This window comes from Pongo abelii, chromosome 8, assembly GCF_028885655.2.
Source record: "Pongo abelii isolate AG06213 chromosome 8, NHGRI_mPonAbe1-v2.0_pri, whole genome shotgun sequence".
In the NCBI taxonomy this organism is placed as follows: Eukaryota; Metazoa; Chordata; class Mammalia; order Primates; family Hominidae; genus Pongo; species Pongo abelii.
Genome location: NC_071993.2, coordinates 724150 through 750853, shown reverse-complemented (window position 1 = coordinate 750853; position 26704 = coordinate 724150). Strand labels below are relative to the sequence as shown.

Below are 26704 nucleotides of genomic sequence, written 5' to 3'. Positions count from 1 at the left end.
TCCAGGCCAGACATTTTAGAGAACACAAGAGAAGACTAGTTTACAGTAGCCCCTCTCATCCAGGCCACACATTTTAGAGAACACAAGAGAAGACTAGTTTACAGTAGCCCCTCTCATCCAGGCCAAACATCTTAGAGAACACAAGAGAAGACTAGTTTACAGTAGTCCTCTCATCCAGGCCAGACATTTTAGAGAAAACAGGAGAAGGCTAGTTTACAGTAGCCCCTCTCATCCAAGCCAGACATCTTAGAGAACGCAAGAGAAGACTAGTTTACAGTAGCCCTCTCATCCAGGCCAGACATCTTAGAGAACTCAAGAGAAGACTAGTTTACAGTAGCCCTCTCATCCAGGCCAGACATTTTAGAGAACACAGGAGAAGACTAGTTTACAGTAATCCCCCTCATCCAGGCCAAGCATCTTAGAGAACGCAAGAGAAGACTAGTTTACAGTAGCCCTCCCATCCAGGCCAGACATTTTAGAGAACACAGGAGAAGACTGGTTTACAGTAGCCCTCTCATCCAAGCCAGACATCTTAGAGAACGCAAGAGAAGACTAGTTTACAGTAGATCTCTCATCCAGGCCAGACATCTTAGAGAACGCAAGAGAAGACTAGTTTACCGTAACCCTGTCATCTAGGCTAGACATCTTTGAGAACACAAGAGAAGACTACTTTACAGTAACTCCTCTCATGCAGGCTAGACATCTTAGAGAATGCAAGAGAAGACTAGTTTACAGTAGCCCCTCTCATCCAAGCCAGACATCTTAGAGAACACAAGAGAAGACTAGTTTACAGTAGATCTCTCATCCAGGCCAGACATTTTAGAGAACACAGGAGAAGACTAGTTTATAGTAGCCCTGTCATCCAGGCCAGACATCTTAGAGAACACAAGAGAAGACTGATTTACAGTAGCCCTCTCATCCAGGCCAAACATTTTAGAGAACACAAGAGAAGACTAGTTTATAGTAGCCCTCTCATCCAGGCCAAACATCTTAGAGAACACAAGAGAAGACTAGTTTACGTAGCTCCTCTCATCCAGGCCAGGCATCTTAGACAACACAAGAGAAGACTAGTTTGCAGTAGCCCTCTCATCCAGGCCAGACACCTTAGAGAACACAAGAGAAGACTCATTTACAGTAGCCGTCTCATCTAGGCTAGACATCTTAGAGAACACAAGAGAAGACTAGTTTACAGTAACCCCTCTCATCCAGACTAGACATCTTAGAGAACACAAGAGAAGACTAGTTTACAGTAGCCTTCTCATCCAGGTTTTTTCTCATCCAGGTTTTTGCTTTCTGTGGTTTTAGTTATCTGAGGTCAACCATGGTCCAAAATATTAAATGGAAAAATTTTAGAAAGAAAGAATTCATAAGCTTTAAATCTCATGCCTGAGTATGTGATCAAATTTCACACCATTTTGCTTCATCCCACCTGGAATGTGAACCATCCTTTTGTCCAGCATATCCGTGCTGTATATGCTACCCCCCCATTAGTCCCTCAGCTGCCATCTTGGTTATCAGATCAACCGTTGCAGTATCCCAGGGCTGGTGTTCCAGTAACCCTCATTTTACTTAATCACAGCCCCAAAGCACAAGAGCAGTGATGCTGGCAATTCAGATAGACACACCCAAGAGAAGCAGTAAAATGCTTCCTTTCAGTGAAAAAGTAAACATTTTTTACTTAACAAGGCAAGAAAAAGGTTGTATGCTGAGATTCCTAAGATCTTATGGTAAGAACAAATCTTCTATTCATGAAATTATGAAGATGAAAAAAGAAATTCATATTAGTTTTTTTGTTGCACTTCAAACTGCAAAAGTTACAGCAAGGCCGGGCACGGTGGCTCAGGCCTGTAGTCCCAGCACTTTGGGAGGCTGAGGCAGGCAGATCACTTGACGTCAGGAGTTCAAAACCAGCCTGGCCAACATGGCGAAATCCCATCTCTACTAAAAAATACAAAAATTAGCCTGACATGGTGGCACACACCTGTAGTCCCAGCAACTCAGGAGGCTGAGGCAGGAGGATCACTTGAACCCGGGAGGCGGGGGTTGCAGTGAGCCAGTAAGTGCTTAGCTAAGATGGAAAAGGCATTACATTTGTAGATAGAAGACGTGAAGAAAATTGTGTTCCCACGGACGGCAATCAGGTTCAGTGTCATCCATGGTTCCAGACATCCACTGGGGGTCTTGGAATGTATCCCCTGCAGGTAAATGGGACAACTGTATTATATTTACCCAGATGGTCCAAATGCTTTATTATTATTATTATTATCTTTTTTGAGACGGAGTCTCGCCCTGTCTCCCAGGCTGGAGTGCAGTGGCGCGATCTCAGCTCACTGCAAGCTCCGCCTCCTGGGTTCACACCATTCTCCTGTCTCAGCCTCCCGAATAGCTGGGGCTACAGGCGCCCGCCACTACACCCAGCTAATTTTTTGTATTTTTAATAAAGACAGGGTTTCACCGTGTTAGCTAGGATGGCCTCGATCTCCTGACCTCGTGATCCGCCCTCTCGGCCTCCCAAAGTGCTGGGATTACAGGCCTGAACCACCATGCCCAGCTGGTGATGGTCCAGATTCTTTCTAATGTTATTTCTTTCTGCTTCAAGAACTCCCATTATCACTTCTTCAGGAACAGGTTTGTTGGCAATGAATTCTCTCAGTTTTGCTTCGTCTGAGAATGTCTTTATTTCATCTTAATTTTTGACAGATATTTTTCACTGGATATAGAATTCTAGGATGACAGCCCTTTTCTTTCAGCACGTTAAAAATGTTCCATTTCCTTCTGGCTTCCATGGTTTATGAGGATAAATGGACAATCATTTGAAAGCTTGTTACCCTATAAGTAATATGTCATTTTACCCTGGTTGCTTTCAAATTTTTTGTCTTTGTTTTTAGCTGTTTAGTTATGATGTGTCTGAGTGTACATTTCTTCAGGTTTATCATATTTTGAGTTCACTGCACTTTCTAAACCTCAAAAGACATTGAGATTTAGATGTTTGTAAAATGGAATTTTTCAGCCATCATTTCTTCAAATGCTTCTTTTTGCATCGTGTGCTTTCTTCGCTTCTTCTGGGACTCTGGTTGCATGCATATTAGACATTTTTATGTTGTCCTACGAGTCCCTGGAGCTGTCATTTTTTTCAATCTTTTTCTGTCTCTGTTTAGGTTGGATAATTTCTATTGGTCCTTCTTCAAGTTTACTGTCTCTTTCCTCCGTCATTTCCGTTCTTCTGTTGAGACTCTCCGTTGAGTTTTAAATTGTTCCATGATCGTATTTTGTTAAACTTTTTTCCATTTGGTGTTGGGAGAGGCAGTCACATGCATGAAGCCCTTTGACCCCTTTTAGGCTGCGTAAAGATGAGCATTGGGCCTGGAATACTTCCTTACCACGAGATAGCGAACCCATGCAGCCTGGGTTGGGCTCATCACCTTGGGTGGGAATATCTTTCCCTTTTTCAAGCTCCATGCGTGCTTTCTAATTTAATTAAATTATTTATTTACTTTTTTGAGACAGAGTTTTGCTCTTGTTGCCCAGGCAGTGGCGCGATCTTGGCTTACTGCAACCTCCGCCTCCCAGGTTCAAGTAAAAACCTGGGGCCTGGCACAGTGGCTCACGCCTGTCATCCCAGCACTTCGGGAGGCTGAGGCGGGCGGATCATGAGGTCAGGAGATTGAGACCATCCTGGCTAACACAGTGAAACCCCGTCTCTACTAAAAATACAAAAAATTAGCCGGGCGTGGTGGCGGGCACCTGTAGTCCCAGCTACTTGGGTGGCTGAGGCAGGAGGATGGCGTGAACCTGGAAGGCGGAGCTTGCAGTGAGCCAAGATTGCACCACTGCACTCCAGCCTGGGCGACAGAGTGAGACTCCATCTCAAAAAAACAAAACAAAACAAAACAAAACAAAAAAAACCTGGGACACTCCCAAGTAGCTGGGATTACAGGCATGCACCACCACACCCAGCTAATTTTTGTACTTTTAGTAGAGACGGGGTTTCACCATGTTGGCCAGGCTGGTCTTGAACTCCTGACCTCAGGTGATCCACCCACATTGGCCTCCCAAAGTGCTAGGATTACAGGCAAGAGCTACTGTGCCTGGCCTTATATTAAGTAATTATGGATTGTATCTTGGACAATTTGAATATTATGGTACAGTATTCGAGGTCTTGTTTAAGTCTTAGGAAAACTGTACGTATGTTTCAAGTCAGATTTATGCATGTATAGTTCAGAGGTAAGCCCAGATGTTCACAAAGACCTTCATGGATTCGGTGTTCTGGGCTCCTTTTCCTCCATGATGTCCTGGCACTTTTCAAGTATGCTGGAGCTCCCCATTTTAATCCTCCAGTCAGAAAACTGGAAATTTCTTCGCCTTGTCCTGCTGTCCACAGCATGCCACTGCTCCTGCGTCCAGGGCCAGCCAACCAGAGAAGAGAGGAAAGGAAACTGCGGTGCCACCACCCAGCCCAGTGCCCCCACCCAGCCCAGTGTCCCCACCCAGCCCATTGCGTCCACCCAGCCCAGTGTCCCCACCCAGCCCAGTGTCCCCACCCAGCCCGTTGCGTCCACCCAGCCCAGTGCCCCCACCCAGCCCAGTGCCCCCACCCAGCCCAGTGTCCCCACCCAGCCCAGTGCCCCCACCCAGCCCAGTGCCCCCACCCAGCCCAGTGCCCCCACCCAGCCCAGTGCCCCCACCCAGCCCAGTGCCCCCACCCAGCCCAGTGCCTCCACCCAGCCCAGTGCCTCCACCCAGCCCAGTGCCCCCACCCAGCCCAGTGCCCCCACCCAGCCCAGTGTCCCCACCCAGCCCAGTGCCTCCACCCAGCCCAGTGTCCCCACCCAGCCCAGTGCCTCCACCCAGCCCAACGTCCCCACCCAGCCCAGTGTCCCCACCCAGCCCAGTGTCCCCACCCAGCCCAGTGTCCCCACCCAGCCCAGTGTCCCCACCCAGCCCAGTGCCTCCACCCAGCCCAGTGTCCCCACCCAGCCCAGTGCCTCCACCCAGCCCAACGTCCCCACCCAGCCCTGTGTCCCCACCCAGCCCAGTGCCTCCACCCAGCCCAGTGCCCCCACCCAGCCCAGTGTCCCCACCCAGCCCAGTGCCCCCACCCAGCCCAGTGCCACGGCTCCTCCACGTGGAGAGGAAGGTCTGGCTGCCCCACAGTTTAAGCTCCTGTGGGTGGGTCCTTCTGGCTGTTGTTGCCGCTGCTGCCACCAGAGAATTACTTAGGGATTGAGACGTGAGTGAATATATACATATATACATATTTGTAATGGGAAATTTCTGAGTGTTAGGGGACCCCTTTCTAATGACTCAACACAAAACTTGAGGGCATCTGGGGCCGTCTGTATCCATACCCTGTAGTCTAGATTTTAGGCTGTATTGAGTCTAGGCTGGATGATGCTGAAGGAAAACATGGTAAACTCACTGCAAGTTCATGATATTTAAAATTCTATTCTTCTTTCCAATGTACCTGTTAGTATTTACTGTTCAGAGACTTCCATTAGCTGCTCCATGCGTCATATTCAGGTTCTTTAATAGCTGCTGCATTTAGTGGGAAAGACAGGAAGGAGAGTTCCTTTAGAACAGGAAACGGGATTCGACACCCTTCACTCTCACATGCAGTCACAGCTGCCGTTTTAATACGTCACATGAAATGTGGAAACTCCACAGTCACGTAGGTCAGTATTTCTGCCGCCCACATCCTTTATGGTATTGTTAGACATATTTTATTTACACTTATTAAGAACTCCACAAGGTAATGTTGTAGTATTTGCTTTGAACAGTTACATGCAGTATCAAAGAATTAAAGGCAATAAAGCAAAAGACATCTTTTGTATTTAGCCAGATATTTACCACTTCTTCTGCTCTTTATTCACTTCTAAGGATCCACATTTTCATCTCATATCAACTCCTTTCCTTCTGAAAGAAATTCTTTTAGCATTTCATGTTGTGAGAGTTTACCGGTGACAAATTGTTTTCTTTGACATGAAAACGTCTTCCTTCCTTCCTTCCTTCCTTCCTTCCTTCCTTTCCAGAAGGAAAACACGGCAAACTCACTGCCAGTTCAGTGATTGATTGACTGATTGATTTTTGACACAAAGTCTTACTCTGTTGCCTAGGCTGGAGTGCAGTGGCGTGATCTCGGCTGACTGCAACCTCCACTTCCTGGGTTCAAGCAATTCTTCTGCCTCAGCCTCCTGAGTAGCTGGGATTACAGGGACCCACCACCACGCCCAGCTAATTTTTGTATTTTTAGTAGAGACGGGGTTTGACCATGTTGGCCAGGCTGGTCTCGAACCCCTGACCTCAAGTGATCCAGCCACTTCGGCCTCCCAGAGTGCTGGGATTACAGGCATGAGGCACTGTGCCCGGCCTGCTATTCGTCTCCTGAATTACAATTTCAAAGCTGTTTTATATTTTTAGATCCTGTCAAGGGTGGTGTGTTCTCGCTCTCTCTCCTCATTTTCTAGGCAGACGCACTGCCGGTTACAGGTGAGCTGTCGTGCCTTCAAGATTCATCCTTCTGTTTATGCTGCCACTTGGCTAAAAATCTGTTTTAATTCTTTTCATTTGATTTCATTTTCATTTTGTGGAGAAAATTGTAGCCGCCGTAAATAATGACCGAATCTTCTGTTTTCATTTCCCTTCCTGTTGGAATATCCCATCTTTTGCTGTTTACTCTTCACTGGAAGCCCCCTCCCCCCGACCGGCCCCCTAAGCCTCCCCAGACCACGCCATGGCCGCCTGAAGATGGACGCGTGGCTTGGTGGGGGGTGTTTAGCACACAGTAGGGTCATCTTATTTATTTCTTCTCCAATTTGACCAGTTTGGTTAAAATGGCCAAGAAGAGCACACCCTAACAAAAAAACTTTGGAAGAGGTTTTTAGGTAAAAGCAGTAAGAAAGGCTTTGCCTGAGACTCTTGCTGAAAATAGATGAGGTAGAACTAATTCTAGTGCTAGATTTTTGGTTGTGGTAAGAACAAAGTTGAACAGAGTTTTATTTTAAAATTATTCAGTGAAAGTACAATGAAAATAATCTAAGTTTTCTTGGCTGAAAAGGCAACCTAAGGAATTAAGGTAATTACATGGATAATTCAAATCAAAATTTACACTTGGAACATCTGGATAATTAAGTACAAAATGAAGGTTTTCTTTTCTTGAATTACCTGCAAAATTGTTTAATCTTCCATTTCACCTTTATGTATGTAACAGTGGTCTAGGCAATAATATTTTTTAAAAGAAACCAGTAGAGAAATAAAAAAGTATCTGAAGAAGTAATTCACAGAAGAAATTCAAATAACCAGTATACATATGGAAATAAGCTATACCTCAATATTAGGCTGGGAAATCAAAGTGAAAGAAATGATTAATATGATTTTTTAAACCTATCAGATTAGCAAACATTTAAAAAATTAATATCCAATGTTGATAAGCCTGTGGTGAAGTAAATGTTCTTATCTCCCATTGGAGGGACTGTACATTAATTCACATGATTTGGAGTGTGGGGTAGATGGCAACATGGCCTCTCTCAACACCCTCCACCTGGAAGTCTGCAGCAGTCTCTCCTGAGACTGTGGTTCACGTCTGCATACAATAGGATATTATTTAGACTTAAAAAGAACTTATTTTGCAAGAAAATATTGAGGTGAGAATTCTGTAGGTACTCTTTAAATAATAGTACATGAGTTCAATAGTTAGATTTTTTTTGACCCAGTTAATGATTTCTTTTCCTATTTGTATTAAAGTGTGTGGGATGTATGGATAAGTTGAAATGTGTTTCTAATATTAATATATAGGTAGGTTTAATGTTATATAGTTGTGATTAATGGGTCATTGAAATATGAGTCTTTGTTAATTGTTTGGATTTTCTCACGGGCCTTTGTGGCAGGTCTTGGGTGTCCTCATTATGTATGTATTCTGCCTTTTATTCTTATGGTAATGCTATGTTTCTGTGTAAAAGACTTTCTTTCAGCTGGGTGCGGTGGCTCACACCTGTAATCCCTGCTACTCGGGAAGCTGAGGCAGGAGGATCACTTGAGCCCAGGAGGTCAGGGTTGCACCGAGCTGTGATCAGCACCACTGCACTCCAGCCTGGGCAGCAGAGTGAGACCCTGTCTCAAAAAAAAGTCAATTTTATTCTCTTTGCTAATAGGGAATCAGAGTCAATTTATGTCTGTAAAATTTATCATATAGTCTCATATGGATTATTTTTTCCATCTGTCACCCTTTTATCATTATTTCTGGCTGTTTTCACAGTTCACTTTGAATTAAGGAGGGAGACCTGTGAGGGCACAGCAAGTCGTGTTTGAGCTGAGGGAGAAAGAATTCAGTCTCAGCATCAAGTATGGTGACAGCTGTGGGTTTTGCCTTAAAGCAGGCTGGGAAAAGAAGGAAGGAAATTCGAATGCAGGCTACAACACGGATGAACCTTGAGGATGTCATGCTGAGATGTGAATTAAGCCAGACACAGAAGGACAAAGGGGCAAGCACTACATGATTCCACTCACAGGAGGTCCCTGGAGTTGCGTGAGATGCACAGAGAAAGTGGAAGGGTGGGTGCCCGGGGCTGGGGGAGGTGGGCAGGGAGCTGGTGTTTAATGGGACAGAGCTTCTGTTTGGGGAGACAGGGCCCTGGGGATGATGGTGGTGATGGTCGCACAGCAGTGCGCGTGTGCTTGGTGCACTGAACTGTTCACTTAAAAGTGGTTAATTTTATGTTATATGTGTTTTGTTTTTTGTTTTTGAGACGGAGTCTCACTCTGTCGCCAGGCTGGCGTGCAGTGGTGCAATCTCGGCTCACTGCAACCTCTGCCTCCCGGGTTCAAGTGATTCTCCTGCCTCAGCCTCCTGAGTAGCTGGGACTACAGGCGCCTGCCACCATGCCTGGCTATTTTTTTTTTTTTTTTTTTTTTTGAGACAGAGTGTCACTCTGTCACTCAGGCTGGAGTGCAGTGGTGCAATCTCAACTTAGTGCAACCTCCACCTCCCAGGTTCAAGTGATTCTCCTGCCTCAGCCTCCCGAGTAGCTCAGGTTACAGGCATGCATCAGCATGCCCAGTTAATTTTTGTATTTTTAGTAGAGATGGGGTTTCACCATGTTGGCCAGGCTGGTCTCGAACTCCTGACCTCAGGTGATCTGCCCTCCTTGGCCTCTCAAAGTGCTGGGATTACAGTCATGAGCCACCACGCCTGGCCTGTTATGTGTATTTTATCACAATAAAAATAACAACTAATGGAAATAAGAGTAATAAATCCTCAGCATAAAATAAATTAAAAAAATATAAAAAGTGTAAAGTGACAAGTGAGGTGCTCCAGTTCTCCCGTCCTTCCACCATATGACACTGACATGTGCGATCAGTTAGAAGTTAACCCCTTTAGACTTCTCCTGTGTGCTCATGTGCACATGCACACACAACACACACAGACACATACATGCACAGACACACACACACAGACATAGACACATACGTGCATAGACAGACACATACATGCATGGACACACAGACACGCACACAGACACATACATACATGCACAGACACAAACACACACAGACACATGCACAGACACACACATGAACACAGACACATACATGCACAGACACACAGACATGCACATGTACAAACACACTCAGACATACATGCACATGCACACACAAACACAGAGAGACACATACATGCATGCACAGACACACGTGCACACATGCACACACGTACAAACAAACATGCATGCACAGACACACAAACACACATATGCAAACACATACATACATGCACACACACACACTGTTTTTTGTTTAAAAATGAGGTTATATATTATTCTGCCACTTTGTTTCTTTACTTCATAACACACCACAGATGTTTCTTCCTGTCTCAGGCTAGGTATCTTTTACAATTATTTCCTGAGCAAGACACTTGTGGGACCTCAGTCTCAGAACACCACCTCCTCATGTCCACCTTTTGAGACCTTAGAATTGTGCCCAGCAGACAACAGACGCAAGAGGGATGCTGGATACATGGACACAACCCCGAGGATCACATGTGCCTCAAAGGACCCAATGACGAGTTGTGGTTTATGGATCAGGTGACCCAGGCTGTAATGCAATGCATCCTTAGTGGCAAAATTAAAACCCAGATGTATTACAGGTGCTTTTAGTTGAAAGTTTATTTAATTGAAAGTTATTCCCTTAAGACACACAGTTTACACACATCATGCTTAGAGTCTGGAAGTAAAATTCAGATCCTATTTTGGATGGATTCATTAGGCTTTCCCTCACACACCCAATAGTTTCCTTCTGTTGATCTTTGGATGTTCAAGAGAAAGTGGCTTAGTGATGCTAGATCTGGAGCCTCACTCTATCTGGGTCTGGGAGCCTCACTCTGTCTCGGGTCTGGGAGCCTCACTCTATCTGGGTCTGGGAGCCTCACTCTATCTGGGTCTGGGAGCCTCACTCTGTCTCGGGTCTGGAGCCTCCCTCTGTCCCGGGTCTGGAGCCTCCCTCTGTCCCAGGTCTGGAGCCTCCCTCTGTCCCGGATCTGGAGCCTCACTCTGTCCCGGTTCTGGAGCCTCCCTCTATCTGGGTCTAGGAGCCTCCCTCTGTCCCGGGTCTGGGTACCGGTATCCTGGGTCTGGGTGCTGGTTTTCAACTTCAACTTCAGGGAAATTGCTGTGCTTCCATTTTTCTCCTTTTCCTCTTTTTTTTTTTTTTTTTTAAACTTTGTTTTGTTTTAGGTTCAAGGGATACACGTGCATGTTTGTCCCATGAGTATATTGTGCACTGAGGGGATTGAGCTTCTAGAGTACCCATTACCAAAACAGTGAACATCGCACCTGACAGGTAGTTTTTCATCCCTCTCCCCCATTCCTCCTTCCCCACTTTTTGGGTCCCCAGTGTCTGTTGTTTCCATCTTTATGTCCGTGTGTACCCATCATTTAGCTCCCACTCATAAGTGAGAACATGCAGTATTTGCTTTTCTGTTTCTGAGTTAGTTCATTTAAGATAATGGTCTCCAGCTCCAACCATGTTGCTGCAAAGGACATGGTTTCATTCTTCTGTATGGCTGCATAATATTCCATAGTTTGGATATGCCACATTTTCTGTATCCAGTCAACCATTAATGGACACTTGGGTTGGTTCCATGACTTTGCTACTGTGAGTAGTGCTTTGATAAACATACAAGTATGGGTGTCTTTTTTGTATAATGATTTCTTTTCCTTTGGGTAGATGCCCAGAAGTGGGATTGCTGGGTAGGATGGTAGCTCTATTTTTAGGTCTTGGAGAAATCTCCATACTGTTTTCCATAGAGATTGAACTAATTTACATTCCCACCAAGAGGGCATAAGCATTCTCTTTTCTCCACATCCATGCCAACATCTGGTGTTTCTTGACATTTTAATAGCCATTCTGACTGGTGCAAGATGATATCTTGATGTGGTTTTAATTTGCATTTTTCTGATGATTTGTGATATTGAGCGTTTTTTCATGTGTTTGTTGGCCGTGTATATTCATTCTTTTGAGAAATGTCTGTTCATGCCCTTTGCCCCGTTTGTAATGGGGTTTGTTTTTTCTTGTTGTTGTTTGAGTTCCTTGTCATTTCTGATATTAGTCCTTTGTTGGAGGCATAATTTGTAAATATTTTCTACCATTCTATTTCTTGTCTGTTCACTTGGCTGATGATTTCTTTTCCTGCAAATTTAAGTCTTTCATCCATCTTGAGATAATTTTTGTATATGATGAGAGATAGGAGTCCAGTTTTATTCTTCTGGATATTGACAGCCAATTTTCCCAGCACCATTTATTGAATAGGATGTCCTTTTCTCATTGTTTATTTTTGTCAGCTTTGTTGAAGATCAGTTGTAGGTATGTGGCTTTATTCTGGGCTCTCTATTCTATTCCATTGATCTATGTGTCTGTTTTTGTACCAGTACCATGCTGTTGTTACTATAGACTTGTAGTATAATTTAAAGTCAGGCAATATGATGCATCTGGATTGGTTCTTTTTGCTCAGGAGGAATGCTTTGGCTATTCAGGCTCTTTTTTGGTTCCATATGAACTTTAGGATTGTTTTTTCTAATTCTGTGAGAAATGACATTGGTACTTTGATAGGGATTGCATTGAATCTGTAGATTGCTCCAGGCAGTATGGTCATTTCAATGATATTTATTCTTCCAATTCATGAGCATGGGATGCTTTTCCATGTTTTTTTGTGTCATCTACAATTTCTTTCATCGTGTTTTGTAGCTCTTCTTGTAGAGATCTTTCATCTCTTTGATTAAACATATTCCTAGGTACTATATTGTTTTTGTGGCTATTATAGATGGAATTGAGTTCTTACACTCCTCCCTGTCCCACCTCACTGCACACTCAGAAACACATGTACACACACACTTACACTCACACTGAACTCACACACTTAGACATGAGTGTATGACATGACTTCTTTCACACACACTCACACCCACACACTCTCACAAACACACATGTACACACACAAACACAAAACATGCACACTCACATTCAAACACTCACACGTTCGCACACACTCACCCTCAGACATACAGTACCTTTGGGATATAAAAACAACTCCCAGTCTCCCTCCTCATGGAAGAAAAACTGGTCTCAGGTGGGATTGGGAGAGAATTCAGCTGCAGGACATCAGAGCAAACCAAGCTGCCGACTGCCCACGAGCACAAGCACGAGGGAGGAAGAGGGAGGGAGTGGGGAGGGAGAGAAAGAGAAGGAAGAACGAAGGAAGAAAGGAGGGAGAGAGGAAGGGAGGAAAGATGACAGGTGGGAAGGAGGGAGAAAGGAAGGAAGGAGGGAGGGAAAAGAACTGGGTTAGCAAAATGTGAAGAACCCAGTCTAGAAGAAACATCGCAAAAGGAACAGAAGTAAATTCCCTTTGGGGCTTCCCACTTGCTGTGGAAAATATGATTATATGAATGAAATAAAACAGCAGTTCAAAGACGAGATGGCAAAACAACAGGAAGCAGTGGAGAGCTAAGGAAACAATAGCATCAACAAAACAAAACCTTCCCAGTTAATTTAATGTAATTACAGACAAGGGAAGAATAAACATGACTGGAAAGTCAAGTTAAAAGGGAACTTGAGATGATGAAAGAGACAGCGGGAAACGCCTAGGAGCCGAGAGTGGTGGCTCAAAGGTGGAGAAGGAGAAGGCATGTGAGACCCACGCGAGGACAATGCGCCCTGGATAGCGACTTCAGAGAAGGAGCAGAACACATATTCAGAGATAGCAGAGAGGAGATTTTCCTTTCTAGAGACATCTTGAATAACATTCACCAAATGTTGACAGTGTGTATTTCTGATCGGTGGAATTTGGGATGACATTGTTTTTTTAAAAACGAGACTTTCTGGTATTGGTGCAAGTTCTAAATGTACATATATCATTATTTAACAAATTCATTACCTAAAATGTGTGTGCCAATGGAGATAAACAGCTGACTTCAGACAATGAGGGAAGCTTTTTGCTTTTCATTTATCCTAAAAATTTGAGCAGACCACATTTTGAAATGTTCATCTCCATCAAATAAATAAATCCTCCATAGTATTTATTTCCAATTTCTATATTTTTCAATGTTTTCCTTTCAACTTTTAGGTCTGGGCGTACGCGTGCATGTTTGTTGCTGTAGGTAAATTGCGTGTTGCTGGGGTGTGGGTTACGAATGACCGTGTCGCCCAGGCACTGTGCACAGTACCCGAGAGTGAGCTTTCAGCCCTCACCCTGCTCCCTATCCCCCTGGTGTCTCCAGTGTCTGTGGTTCTCATCTTCGTGTCCACGTGTGCTCAGTGGTTACTCCCACGTGAACATGAGAATGTGCGGTATTTGCTTTTCTGTTCCTGTGCTCGTTTGCTAAGGATAATAACCTGCAGCTCCATCCATGTTCCTATAAAAGACATTATCTTGTTCTTTTCGTGGCTGCATAGTATTCCGCGGTGTGTATGGACCCCATTTTCTGTATGCTGCCCACCACCGATGGGTATCTAGGTTGAGTCCATGTCTTCACTAACATGTGAGTGCAGGTGTCTTTTTGGTAGAAATATTTGTTTTCTTTTGGATATATACCGGTAATGGGACTCCTGGTTGGAATGGCAGCTCTGTTGTAAGTTCTTTGAGAAATCTCCAAGCTGCTTCCCACAGTGGCTGAATTAACTTACATTCCCACCAACAGTGTATATATAAGTGTTCCCTTCTCTCTGCAACCTCACCAACATCTGTTATTTTTTCTTTTTCTTCCCCTCCTTTCCTTTCCTTTTCTTTTTTTTTCTTTTCTTTTCTTTTTTTTTTTTTTTTAAGATAAGGTCTCACTCTGTTGCCCAAGCTGAAGTGCAGTGGCACAATCTCAGCTCACTGCAACCTCAAACTCCTGGGCTCAAGTGATCCTCCTGTCTCAGCCCTCCAAGAATCTAAGACCACAGGCACGTGCTACCACGCCAAGCTAATCTATATTTTTTGTAGAAATGGAGTCTCACCATGTTGCCCAGGCTGGTCTCAAACTCCTGGCCTTGAGCTGTCTTCCTGCCTCAGCCTTCCAAAGTGCTGGGATTATAGGCATGAGCCAGAAAAAAATGTGGTTAAAAGTTTATAGATAACCCTCACTTTAATAATGGGTAAAATAAGCTATACAAAGCCAGTTAGCACACAGGTCCCAGTTGGAGAAAGGCCTTTGAATATCTAGTTTCCCACAACGTTTGAGTAGGGGTCTATTGGCCTCTATTTAATTACATTGTACTCAGTTTGAGTAGGGGTCTACTGGCCTCTATTTAATACATTATACTCAGTTTGAGTAGGAATCTGTTAGCCTCTATTTAATTACATTGTACTCAGTTTCAGTAGGGGTCTATTGGCCTCTATTTAATACATTGTACTTAGTTTGAGTAGGGATCTGTTAGCCCCTATTTAATAACATTGTACTCAGTTTGCGTAAGGGTCTGTTAGCCTCTATTTAATTACATCGTACTCAGTTTGAGTAGGGGTCTATTAGGCTCTATTTAATTGCATTGTACTCAGTTTGAATAGGGATATGTTAGCCCCTATTTAATAACATTGTACTCAGTTTGTGTAAGGGTCTGTTAGCCTCTATTTAATTACATTGTACTCAGTTTGAGTAGGGATCTGTTAGCCTCTATTTAATTACATAGTACTCAGTTTGAGTAGGGGTCTATTAGGCTGTATTTAATTACATTGTATTCAATCTGTGCTTACACAAATGTCACAATTTTTTTATGGCTCCATGAAACAACAATGACTTTTGGTAGATTTTTCTTGTTTCTTCTGTGACATGACCTTCATTTTTTTCTTTAATATCACCCTTATATCTCTCTGAGCTGGGAATAAGTTAATAAACCATCTTTATTCCACATTGATTCTCAGAAAAGGGCAGAGACAGGTCGAGGCCTAGATTTTCTGATTCCAACAAAGAAATAGGATTGCCTAAAAAACTCAATAAATCTCTCCACTTTTCCAATGGGAAATTATTTGAAGAACAAGGCACAAAAATCTTTAAAAATTGTCTCTATTAAATCACATAACTGCTTCTTATCAAACTTGTAAGACATTTTACAAAGAGTAATTTTACTCTTAATGGCACATTAATGCAGGTATTTGCCAAATCTGGACCAAATGCATCTCTTGTTTGCTGCTATTGAATAAAAAAGAGGGAGGGAAAAAAAAACTGATAGTAAGGCCGCCACTCCTACTATTCTACTTACTAATAGAGAAAGAATAGGCCAGGCATGGTGATTCACGCCTGTAATCCCAGCACTTTGGGAGGCTGCAGCGGGCAGATCACGAGGTCAGGAGATTGAGAACATCCTGGCCAACATGGTGAAACTCCATCTCTTCTAAAAATACAAACATTAGCCGGGCGTGGTGGCGCACACCTGTAGTCCCAGCTACTCGGGAGGCTGAGGCAGGAGCATCGCTTGAACCCAGGAGGCTGAGCTTGCAGTGAGCAAAGATCACACCACTGCATTCCAGCCTGGCAACAGAGCAAGACTCCGTCTCAAAATAAATAAATAAATAAATAAGAATATTTTACACAGGAGTTTTATTTGACTTCGGAAAAGGAGAACATGCAAACACAGCCTTGAGTGTCACTCAGCTGCCAGGTTTCTCAGGATCAAATACAGAAGGTCAGGCTGGGGGGGAGTGCCTGGTGTCAATGCTTGTGCAGTCGTGATGGACGGCAGAGGGGACTCCAGAAGATGCTGGCAAAGACGGGAGAGGGCACGTCAGCAATGCAGCCACACCGCCGAGTCTAAGGAAAAGCTGTTGCTGAAGCCCGGGGCAGAGGGTCCCGTGAGGCATGTGTGCCCTCACTGATGCTGCAGCCCCGGAAGGCATGGTCACGTTGTCTCGGTCTGGCAGCCCCTCTGGCCTGCAGTAGTCCCCACAGTGTGATCTGCTAGGGGTCCACAATCGTCCTAGGTGTTAGCTTCAAACCCCAGACAAGTGGAAGCTCCTTGCTGAGGGGGCCTGGTTTCCACAGCCCCTGTGCGCTGTACAGCCCTCCCTCGGGTCGTCGGGCACACGGTGGCATCAGGAATGTTTCTGCTTGCCATCAGCTGGTGGGTATGCAAAGCAATCAGAAGTTCTCACTGGCTCCTCTTTCCCTAAGCAGCCTGAGATAATCTGTGAAAATGGGTCGCTATTCACTTGACCTGGAGAACCGCACGAAGTCATGCAAATCAAGACGTTCCAATCTTTGTGTTCACTTTAAGAACACTCATGAAACTGCTCAGGCCATCAAGGGTATGCATATACGAAAAGCCACGAAGTATCTTAAAGACGTCACTTTACAGAAACAGTGCGTACCATTCCGACGTTACAGTGGTGGAGTTGGGAGGTGTGCACAGGCCAAGCAGTGGGGCTGGACACAAGGTCGGTGGCCCAAAAAGAGTGCGGAATTTTTGCTGCACATGCTGAAAAACGCAGAGAGTAATGCTGAACTTAAGGGTTTAGATGTAGATTCTCTGGTCATTGAGCATATCCAAGTGAACAAAGCACCTAAGATGCGCTGCCGGACCTACAGAGCTCATGATCAGATTAACCCATACATGAGCTCTCCCTGCCACATTGAGATGATCCTTACTGAAAAGGAACAGATTGTTCCTAAACCAGAAGAGGAGGTTGCCCAGAAGAAAAAGATATCCCAGAAGAAACTGAAGAAACAAAAACTTATGGCACGGGAGTAAATTCAGCATTAAAATAAATGTAATTAAAAGGAAAAAAAATAAAAAAGAAGTTCTCACTGGCAGCCTCAGAGCTGGCTTAGGAGTGTCTGACTTGCTGATTTTTAGGGTTTTCCACAGAGACACAGGCACTGTAGGAGCTCTTCCCAGGATGGCCCGCAGAACCAGGTGCACAGCAGAGCAGCCAGATGACCGGCAGGTGTGCCCTGCAGCTGCGTGTGTCCTGGTCCTGCCACTCATGCTGCAGAAATCATAGCTTGAGACATGTTTTATGACAAATTCTAGAAAACTGCAGTGAAGCATTTTGTTCTAGTCAGGGCAGCATGTCACAACCCCTCTGTGCGCAGTGGAGAAGGCATCTTCAGGAAGGGCACGGCAGCACAGGGAGTGTCGGGGAGGGTACGGTGGCACGGGGAGGGCCAGTGGGGAGCTGCTTTCCCAGGCCCAGTGGGTGACCCACATCGTGACACGCCCAGGCCACAGTAGCAAATGGGCCTTCTGGAGTCCAGGCCTGGTGGAAGAGCCGGGCTAGAATTCTGCAGGCTCATGGGCTCACCCGACAGCCAGACTAACTCCAGACACATGAACCAGGTCATGGGGACCAACCAGCCACACCTGTGCCCCAGAGGTCCGAAGGGCACAAGTGACCAGCAGAACTGCTCAGCAGCCTGGAGCAGCTCAAACGCCAACCACGGAACCATGGGCAAACGCGGTGGCTGTGTCGGCCGCTCAGTGATGGAGTTGTTTAGGGGTAGTTGCCATGCGTGGTGAATACAGATCCAGGCATCTTTCATTATTATTATTATTATTTATTTTCTTTTTTTTTTTTCCCAAGATGGAGTCTCACTCTGTTGCCCAGGCTGGAGTGCAGTGGCACAATCTCAACTCACTGCAACCTTCACCTCCCGGTTCAAGTGATTCTCCTGCCTCAGCCTCCAGAGTAGCTGGGATTACAGGCGCACATCACCACGTCCGGCTAGTTTTTGTATTTTTAGTAGAGATGGGGATTCACCATGTTGGCCAGGTTAGTCCTAAACTCCTAACCTCAGGTGATCCACTTGCCTTGGCCTCCCAAAGTGCTGGGATTCAGGCCTGAGCCACTGCGCCCGGCCGAGATCCAGATATGTTTGCTGCATTTGCACGAAGGGACTAGGTGGGCTGGTGGCTGGGGAAAGAGGACAGTCACTTAACAGCCATTTAAATAAAAATGTTGCCGCTAAAAAAATGCCTGGCAAACCTGTTCTGGTTAAATGTCTGGCTTAACTGAAATTTCTAGCGTAAATAAAAATGATCCACGTTTTTAGAGAATTTGAAATTTGTGATACTCAAATACAGGATAGTAACGTGTACAAAACGCATGTCACATTAGAGCATCCTCCGGCTGCACAGGATATGCTCAGGGATGATGGCCTCATCTGATCGAATTCGCAGAGTGGGTCTGTTCTCATTTGAGACTGAGTCCATTTTTTCCTCTTCCGTGAAGACTTTCCCCAACGGTTAAATATTGCGGTTGCACCTGTTTTTGTTTCACAGCTGAACATGAAACATCAGATATCCCTCTTTGTCCCCCTGAGGATATTAGCTAGGTATATTCTTAACATGTCCTGCTCCAATTCTGACATTAGCCCTGCTGCCCTGGCGGCAGCTTCTCTCCTGTTGCCGTGTTTCCCTGCAACGGTGCCGGCTTTCCTTGGGGTTTGGTGACGATTGATATGGACGTGCCTTTGTGGTTGGCTGCCTGCCCAGCTCCCAGGGGCGAGGGGCTCCTCCTGCCCCAGCCCTGCCTGTCAGTGCCCCCGCCTGTGGCCCCACCGACCGTCCCATCCACCCCATCTGTCCACACGGAGTTCACACGTGCCTGAGCCCTTCTTGTTCTTCAGGTCAGTCCGGATGCCTCAAGTAACGTCTCTATGGTTTCTGTAGCTCTGGTGTGGGAAGAATGAACACGAGGGCATGCTCAGGCCGGCACCTTCATGCTTTAACCGTGGTGCAGGTGTGGGCCTCGTGCTTCAGGAACACTGTGACATCTGCCACGCAGGTCCACGCAGACACGTGTTGTCCCGTGAGGCCTGAGAGACGGGCAGATGCACACAGCGGACAGAGGGAGCCTGGCCTGGCCCTCTAGCCTCCCCCAGCACTGCCCCTGGCCAGCCTGGGCTGGCCCCTGATGACCATCCAGCGAAGGTCATCGAGCCCCAGCAAGGATGAGTGGGACCGAGTCTCCGGAGTACGTGCCTCCAGCGTCCCCTCCACGCCATCTGCACGGTGGTGCTTGGTGAGTGGACGGGTGAGCCGACGGGTGCGTGAACGACGCGGTGCTTGGTGAGTGGACGGGTGAGCTGATGGGTGCGTGAATTAATAAGGGAGAACACAGGGTGGCCGTCGTCACGGGGCCGGGTGAGGCTCGTCTCAGGGTGAGCAGCTTCACCAGGGAGGGTTGTGGTCTTGCTCAGTCCTGGAGGTGGCTGGTGTCTGCCCCACAGCTGCTGGCCATGGGGACGTGCTTGGCCCGGGCACATTCCCTCCACACCCTCGGTTCCCAGGCATGACGCTGCGTTTTGATGAATGTGAGTAGAAAGATGCTGTTTTGAGTAGATCAAACACAGTCAGTGTTTCCACTGCACAGCAGCTGGGGAAATGAGGGAAAAGGCGAAGACCAGGACAGTGAAAGGCTGAGGAAGTCAGGGAGGGTGGGGCTGACGGGACTTCAGGGGCCAGCAGAGATGTGGGCCGGGCCTGGTGAAACACAGGGCTGAGGCTTGCGCAGCGCCCACAGGTAGGACCAGTGAGGGGGCCGCACCTGCCTTCTGTGCCTCTCAGCTAGGGCTTTTCCTGCAGAGTAATGTCAGCGAGAACGTGCTATGAACATGCAGACACCCAAAGCAAGGAGCGGCGCTTTCCCAGGATCTGCAGGCAGAATACTCGAGTCTGGGGCAGCTGCTGGGTGGGCTCCAGACACACCCTGCTGGGCTCTGGGCAGGGTTGCTTCCTGGCCCTGGGAAGGGCTGGTTGGTGGCAGGCCCTGGGACCCTTGGGGCCGGCGCTGTGCTGTTAAACATCCAGGACCCTCCACAATCTAACCAGGATTGGGGGCTACATCAGAAAGCGGGTGTTTCATCGACATAAATCCAGGTAGAGCTCGTATTTGGCTCCATCCACGGCCCTCCCATTGCAGGCCGACGCCAGCCCAGCCCCGGAACTGATCTCATCTTGCAGGAGTTTCTGAAAGAGCTGGAGATGCTTCTAGCCCTCCTAGGAATACTACAGGTTTCTAAATTAGGGGAAATGCAGCAGCACGTTTTTCTTTAAGCTTCTGAAACCCAGATGTCAAAAACAAATGTTAAAGGGTGATTATTGTCTTTATTTGACCCAACGATTTATATGGAAAGTTTATATTAAGATGGAATTTCATCTACAAAAGTTTGATGTTGCCTAGATTTTATTGTTTTATTTTATTTTATTTATTTTATTTTATTTTATTTTATTATTTTATGACAGAGTTTTGCTCTTGTTGTCCAGGCTGGAATGCAATGGCGAGATCTCGGCTCACTGCAACCTCCGCCTCCTGGGTTCAAGTGATTCTCCTGCCTCAGCCTCCCGAGTAGCTGGGATTATAGGCACCCATGACCACGCCCAGCTATTTTATTGTTTGCTTATTTATTTATTGAGATGGAGTTTCGATCTTGTCACTCAGGCTGGAGTGCAATGGCACGATCTCAGCTCACCACAACCTCTGCTTCCCAGGTTCAAGCGATTTTCCTGCCTCAGCCTCCTGAGCTAGGATTACAGGCATGCACCACCATGCCTGACTAATTTTGTATTTTTAGTAGAGACAGGATTTCTCCATGTTGGTTAGGCTGGTCTCAAACTCCCAACCTCAGGTGATCCACCCGCCTCGGCCTCCCAAAGTGCTGGGATTACAGGCGTGAGCCACTGTGACCGGCTATTTTTAATTTTTTTAAGTAGATGTGGTTTCACCATATTGGCCAGGCTAGTCTCGAACTCCTGACCTCAGGTGATCCACCCGCCTCAGCCTCCAAAAGTACTGGGATTACAGGTGTGAGCCACTGCACCCGGCCTGCCTAGATTTTAAATAACATAAACACTCAACACAGATTGGACCCCATCCTAGATTGATGCAGGATGTCTGTTTTAGTGAAGCATGGCCTTTGTGGGCCTGAGAACAGCCAGACGGCCACCCTGAGCTTTGTCTGGAGCGACTGGACCGGGCATGTTGCAGCCAATTGCACGGGGTGGGTTTGTGGCAGGAGCTTGGACACACTGATCTGAGAGAATGGGAGATCAGAGAGCACTGTGGGGCATTGGGGGTCCAGAGGGACGGAGGCTCTGTCTCCCACCACCGCATCCCCAGAGCTGAATACCGCAGCGTCCAACACATAGTAGGTGCTCACTAAACATTTACTGGACATGTGGACAAATTCAGGGGGGAATGGATACACAGAGCACTCGTGTGTGAAGCAAAAGCCTAGGATTCCACGTTCTGTCTGTTACGTCCTGGCCACGTGACCATCTGTCTACACAGTGATACCCCTGACACATACTGTATCCCTGTCATGTGATGCCGGGCTTGGTGACAATGGCATGACCTTTTCCCACACAGTGATACCCCTGACACGTACTGTATCCCTGTCATGTGACATGGGGCGTGGTGACGATGGCATGACCTTTTCCCACACAGTGATACCCCTGACACGTACTGTATCCCTGTCATGTCATATGGGGCGTGGTGACGATGGCATGACCTTTTCCCACACAGTGATACCCCTGACACGTACTGTATCCCTGTCATGTGACATGGGGCGTGGTGACGATGGCATGACCTTTTCCCACACAGTGATACCCCTGACACGTACTGTATCCCTGTCATGTCACATGGGGCGTGGTGATGATGGTGCCACCGTTGCTCAGCGTGCTGCATGCGCGTGTCCCCTGTTGCTGTCTGTCTCTTGCCACTAGAATTCATCCTCCACAAGGGTGGCAACTTTGTTATGTTCACTGCTGACTCCCAAGACCTCACACATCACTTAGCTACAGCAGGTGCGCAGTCCATGTGTGCCGAACGAATAGAGTGAAACGGTTCTGGTCACCTCTCCTGGTTTCCTGTGCCCTAGTTTTGTGCTCATTCCTATCTTATCGGTGGTTGTGGCAATGCTGAACAGAAACATTATGTTAATAACAAGGCCCAGAATTAATGCTGGTAGCTGGTGGGCAGTGGGGGTCACTGACATGTGGACAGTTGTTACCAGCATTTCAGGTGGTGTTGAGTAAAGACAGGAGAACATCTCTGCCTGCGTCATCTTTTGAATCTCATTTTCAGTGAGTCCTTCGCACCTGGTTGCTGCGTCAGGTGGCCAGACTGTGGTCACCTCACCGCCTCTTCCCTGCACGGGTGCCGCCTGGCCCGGGACCGCGGTGCCCCTGACTGCCTCTTCCCTGCGCGGGTGCCGCCTGGCCCAGGTGCTGGCTGTGTTCTGCTGCCCCTTTGGTGCTCTGGGAATTCTGCTTACCCCATAAGCAGCCCATGTAGGGGTGGAAGGGACGTCGCCCTGTTCCTGGGGCACAGGACGTTGATCACATCAGTTTACCTGCACTGCTGCACCTGCCTCTCCTGACCAGTCCAGACCAGATGGAGGCCAGTGAGAGGGAACTGGACGCCTCCAGGCAAGGGTGCTTGGGGGCCACACACTGTCCTGCTGAGCTTCAGAGTGAAGAGCAGGTGAAGGACGGCGAGAAACTCAGGCTGAGCCGTGTTTCCCCAGGCTGAGCCGTGCTTCCCCAGGCTGGACCTGCTCCTGCGCTTTCCAGCTTCGTGAAGCCACCGTCTCCCCTTTCCAGAACTCTAGTTTCAGAAAATAACCAGAAATATGCAAAAAGCACAATGCACAAGGGCGGTCCTCAGAGGTTTATTAAAATAGCAAAACACTGAAGCAAAGGCAAGTAGATCACTATGCAGCCAGTAAAAATCACATGTCGTACAACACTATTTAATAGATATTCTCAATGTGTCATTTTGGGTTTATTTGGGTTTTGGTATATTTAAGTATTGGCATTTGCTTGGAAGAGCGAGCTTAGTTTTTTTCCCCCAAATGTAAATATATTTTATTCTTCCGGGTTTATTGAGGTAAAGTTGATAAAAATGAATATGTATATTTATATTTATCATGTACAATGCGATGTTTTGATATATGTATGCATTGTGAAATGACCACAAACTAGATAACTATTCATCACCTCACATAGTTATCTTTGGGTGTGTTTAGTGACAACATTTAAGATCTCCTGTCTTGGGCCGGGCGCGGTGGCTCACACCTGTAATCCCAGCACTCTGGGAGGCTGAGGTGGGTGGATCATGAGGTCAGGAGATCGAGACCATCCTGGCTAACACGGTGAAACCCCATCTCTACTAAAAATACAAAAAATTAGCCGGATGTGGTGGTGGGCGCCTGTAGTCCCAGCTACTCAGGAGGCTGAGGCAGGAGAATGATGAGAACCCGGGAGGTGGAGGTTGCAGTGAGCCAAGATCGCGCCACTGCACTCCAGCCTACACGACAGAGTGAGACTCCATCTCAAAAAAAAAAAAAAAGATCTCCTGTCTTGGCAAATTTCAAGTATGCAACATATTTGATAACTGTGGCCCCCAGTACATTTGGTTCCCAGGACGTATTCGTCTTACAGCTGAGAGTTTATACCTTTGACTGATCTCTCATTTCCCCTCCCAGTCTCTGACAACCACTGTTCTAATTGTACTGTTTCTATGAGTTTGACACAACTTTTTAGGCTCCACACGTGAGGCCATGCAGCACTTGGTCTCTGCCCGTCTCACTCACAGAATGCCTTCGAATTCCACGCGATGTGATGTTCTGGTCTCCTTCCTGTCGGATGGATGCCCAGCAGTGGCACTGCTGGATCGCACGGTAGCTCTATTTTCATTTTTGTGAGGAAACTCCACACTGTTTTCCATAATGGCTGCAACAATTTACATTCCCACCCACAGTGTACTTGCGATCCCTTCTCTCCGCATCCTTGCCAGCACTGGATATTTTCTGCCTTTTTGATAATAGCCATTCTAACTGGGGTGAGGTGATACCTCACTGGTTTTGATATGCGTTTCTCTGATGGTTAGCGATGCTGAGCACTTCTTAAAGTACCTGTTCGCCATTTGCGTATCTTCTTTAAAGCAACGTCTGTTAAGTCTTTTGCTCCTTAAAAAAGCATTTTTTTTTTTTTCCAAACAGATTGAGTCTTGCGCCACCATCGCCCAGGATGGTGAGCAGTGTCCACCATCATAGCTCACTGCAGCTGTGAACCCCCAGGCTCAAGTGGTCCTCCCACCTCAGCCCCCTGAGTAGCCTGGACCGTGAGGTGTGCCCCACCGTGCTTGGCTATCTTCAAAGTTTTTTATAGAGATGGGGTCTCGCTATGTCCTTTACTCATTTTTTAACCAGATTTCTTTCTGCTATTGAGTTGTTTGAGTTCCTGGCAGTGTATTTTGGATATTGTAGAAAATATTAGGGCCGGGCGCGGTGGCACACGCCTGTAATCCCAGAACTTTAGGAGGCTGAGGCGGGCGGATCACAAGGTCAGGAGATCGAGACCATCCTGGCTAACATGGTGAAACCCCGTCTCTACTAAGAATACAAAAAAAATTAGCCGGGCGTGGTGGCGGGTGCCTATAGTCCCAGCTAATCGGGAGGCTGAGGCAGGAGAATGGTGTGAACCCGGGAGGCGGAGCATGCAGTGAGCCGAGATCGCGCCATTGCACTCCAACCTGGGTGACAGAGCAAGACTCCATCTCAAAAAGAAAAAAAAAAATTAGCAAATATTTCCCCCAACCTGTAGGCTGGCTTTTCATTTTACTGTTTCCTTTGCTGAGTAGGAACTCTTTGGTTTGATGTAATACCACTTATCTATTTTTGCTTTTGTTGCTTGCTATATTTTATTATGAAAGTGCTGCATTATTATAAAAGGCAAATAATTTATAAGACGATATAAATTCAAAAGAGAAGCTTCCACTGTAGCCTGGCTGTTGCTGCCGGTTGGTGCCAGCTGGTTGGAATGTGGGGGGTGAGGCCAGCTCCTTGTAAGGTAGGGGTCCCCAGGGATGATTGTCCGTAGAAAGTTGTTTTGATAAAACTCTCTTAAATTTATTTTGGAAAATATAAGGCACCAATCAGAAGTAGGAAATTGTGTTTTTATATTTAATTATATTTTTGAACAATTAATGATGTTTACAAGCTCCTGTCACATTAGAAGGTATTTAGCAAAAATGTACAGTGAGGAAGGAGTGCTTCAAGAATCATTTGGGGAAATGTGAGTTTCTTCCATCTGTCCTCTGTTATTTGTGGTGAGACCTAGGAGGCGGTTCTTGTTGGCAAACACAAATGGTTCTAGTCCTTTTTCTTTCATCAAAATGTATTCAGCAGCTACTATGTGCCCATGCTGTTGTAGGTTACTCTCAAGACCCCTTTGCTCTGGAGGCCTGGCCTCTGAGACTTAGGACCTGTCCGTGTAAAGTCAGGTATGAAGCAGAAACTTCAGCTCCAGTATGTTTTGTATTTCTATCTCTGTCTCTTTTCACTTCTACAAAATGCCATCTCATCCCTTAAATCATGGCACCGAGAATGAAATACACACTCAAAGGAGATTTGTTTCTGGCCACACAAAAAGGCTCTCTCTCCGCTCTTTTTTGTATTTAAATGATTAGGATCCTAAAGTGGAAGTTCGGATAATTAATTCAAGACTCCATGAAGTGTACGAGCGAAGATCATCTCTTTCGGGCCCTGCTGCGGACACTAGTGCAGTGAGCAGACGCCTTCTCAGTTCCGCAGCCACCCTCTGAGCTGTCTGATTCCTTCACGTGGACCTGGGTTTCCACACAAGCAACAAGGAAGGCAGAGCCACACACTGCCGATAAAAAGGTAAATTCTACAGTTTAATTTCTAATCCTTGGTCCTGTTGTTTTTTGCTTCCTGAGTGAATAACCTGGACACCCGAGGCGGGAACGTGAGCTGTGGACCCTTTGCAGGCAGTTTCTGGATGTTCGGGTATGTAACTAGAGGCCACTGCCAGCGTGGAAACTGTCAGGACGCTCAAAAGGAGAGTAATTTTCTCCAAAATATGGAGCACCTTCTTCCAGGGAGACGTAGAGACCGGATGAACTGTTTTGGCAGGACCTCAGGCCGGTCAAACCACAGGTCTCCGTGGGCTGCGGGCCTTTCTGTTGGGCCGTGTGGTCTTGAATGCTCGTTTTTGCCATTGCTTCTTCGATTCTGTGACTCAGGCAGCACGGATGGCGGGGACCGATTCTGCCAGCGTGGGTGCTGTGTTGTGACGGTCAACGTATTGTCTGCTGAGCAAGAGCACAGCCACCTGTGTCCTGAGGTTAGCAAAACTCACAGTCCACCTTCTGCAGGATGCTTTTCCACAGCACCCAAATCCTTAATGTATAAAGCATCGTTTTCCAGGACAACTCTTG

General features: G+C 46.5%; 2 protein-coding genes across 3 annotated transcripts in view; both read left to right on the top strand.

Annotated features, from left to right (window-relative positions):
* LOC129048406 (uncharacterized) overlaps window positions 1-26704 on the top strand; it is an 82910-nt gene that overhangs the window by 31634 nt on the left and 24572 nt on the right. Inside the window, exon 2 of one of the 2 annotated variants that reach the window (XR_010141458.1) lies at window positions 25934-26147. The exons of the other annotated variant lie outside the window; for it this stretch is intronic. The gene's annotated coding sequence lies outside the window, so the exon portion shown is untranslated. The remainder of the gene's footprint in view (window positions 1-25933; window positions 26148-26704) is intronic. 2 annotated transcript variants of the gene reach the window in all.
* LOC100455182 (large ribosomal subunit protein uL22-like) lies at window positions 16642-17260 on the top strand. Its single transcript, XM_054523129.1, has one exon. It carries the CDS (start codon window positions 16657-16659, stop codon window positions 17209-17211), a length of 555 nt encoding a protein of 184 aa, XP_054379104.1. The 5' UTR covers window positions 16642-16656; the 3' UTR covers window positions 17212-17260.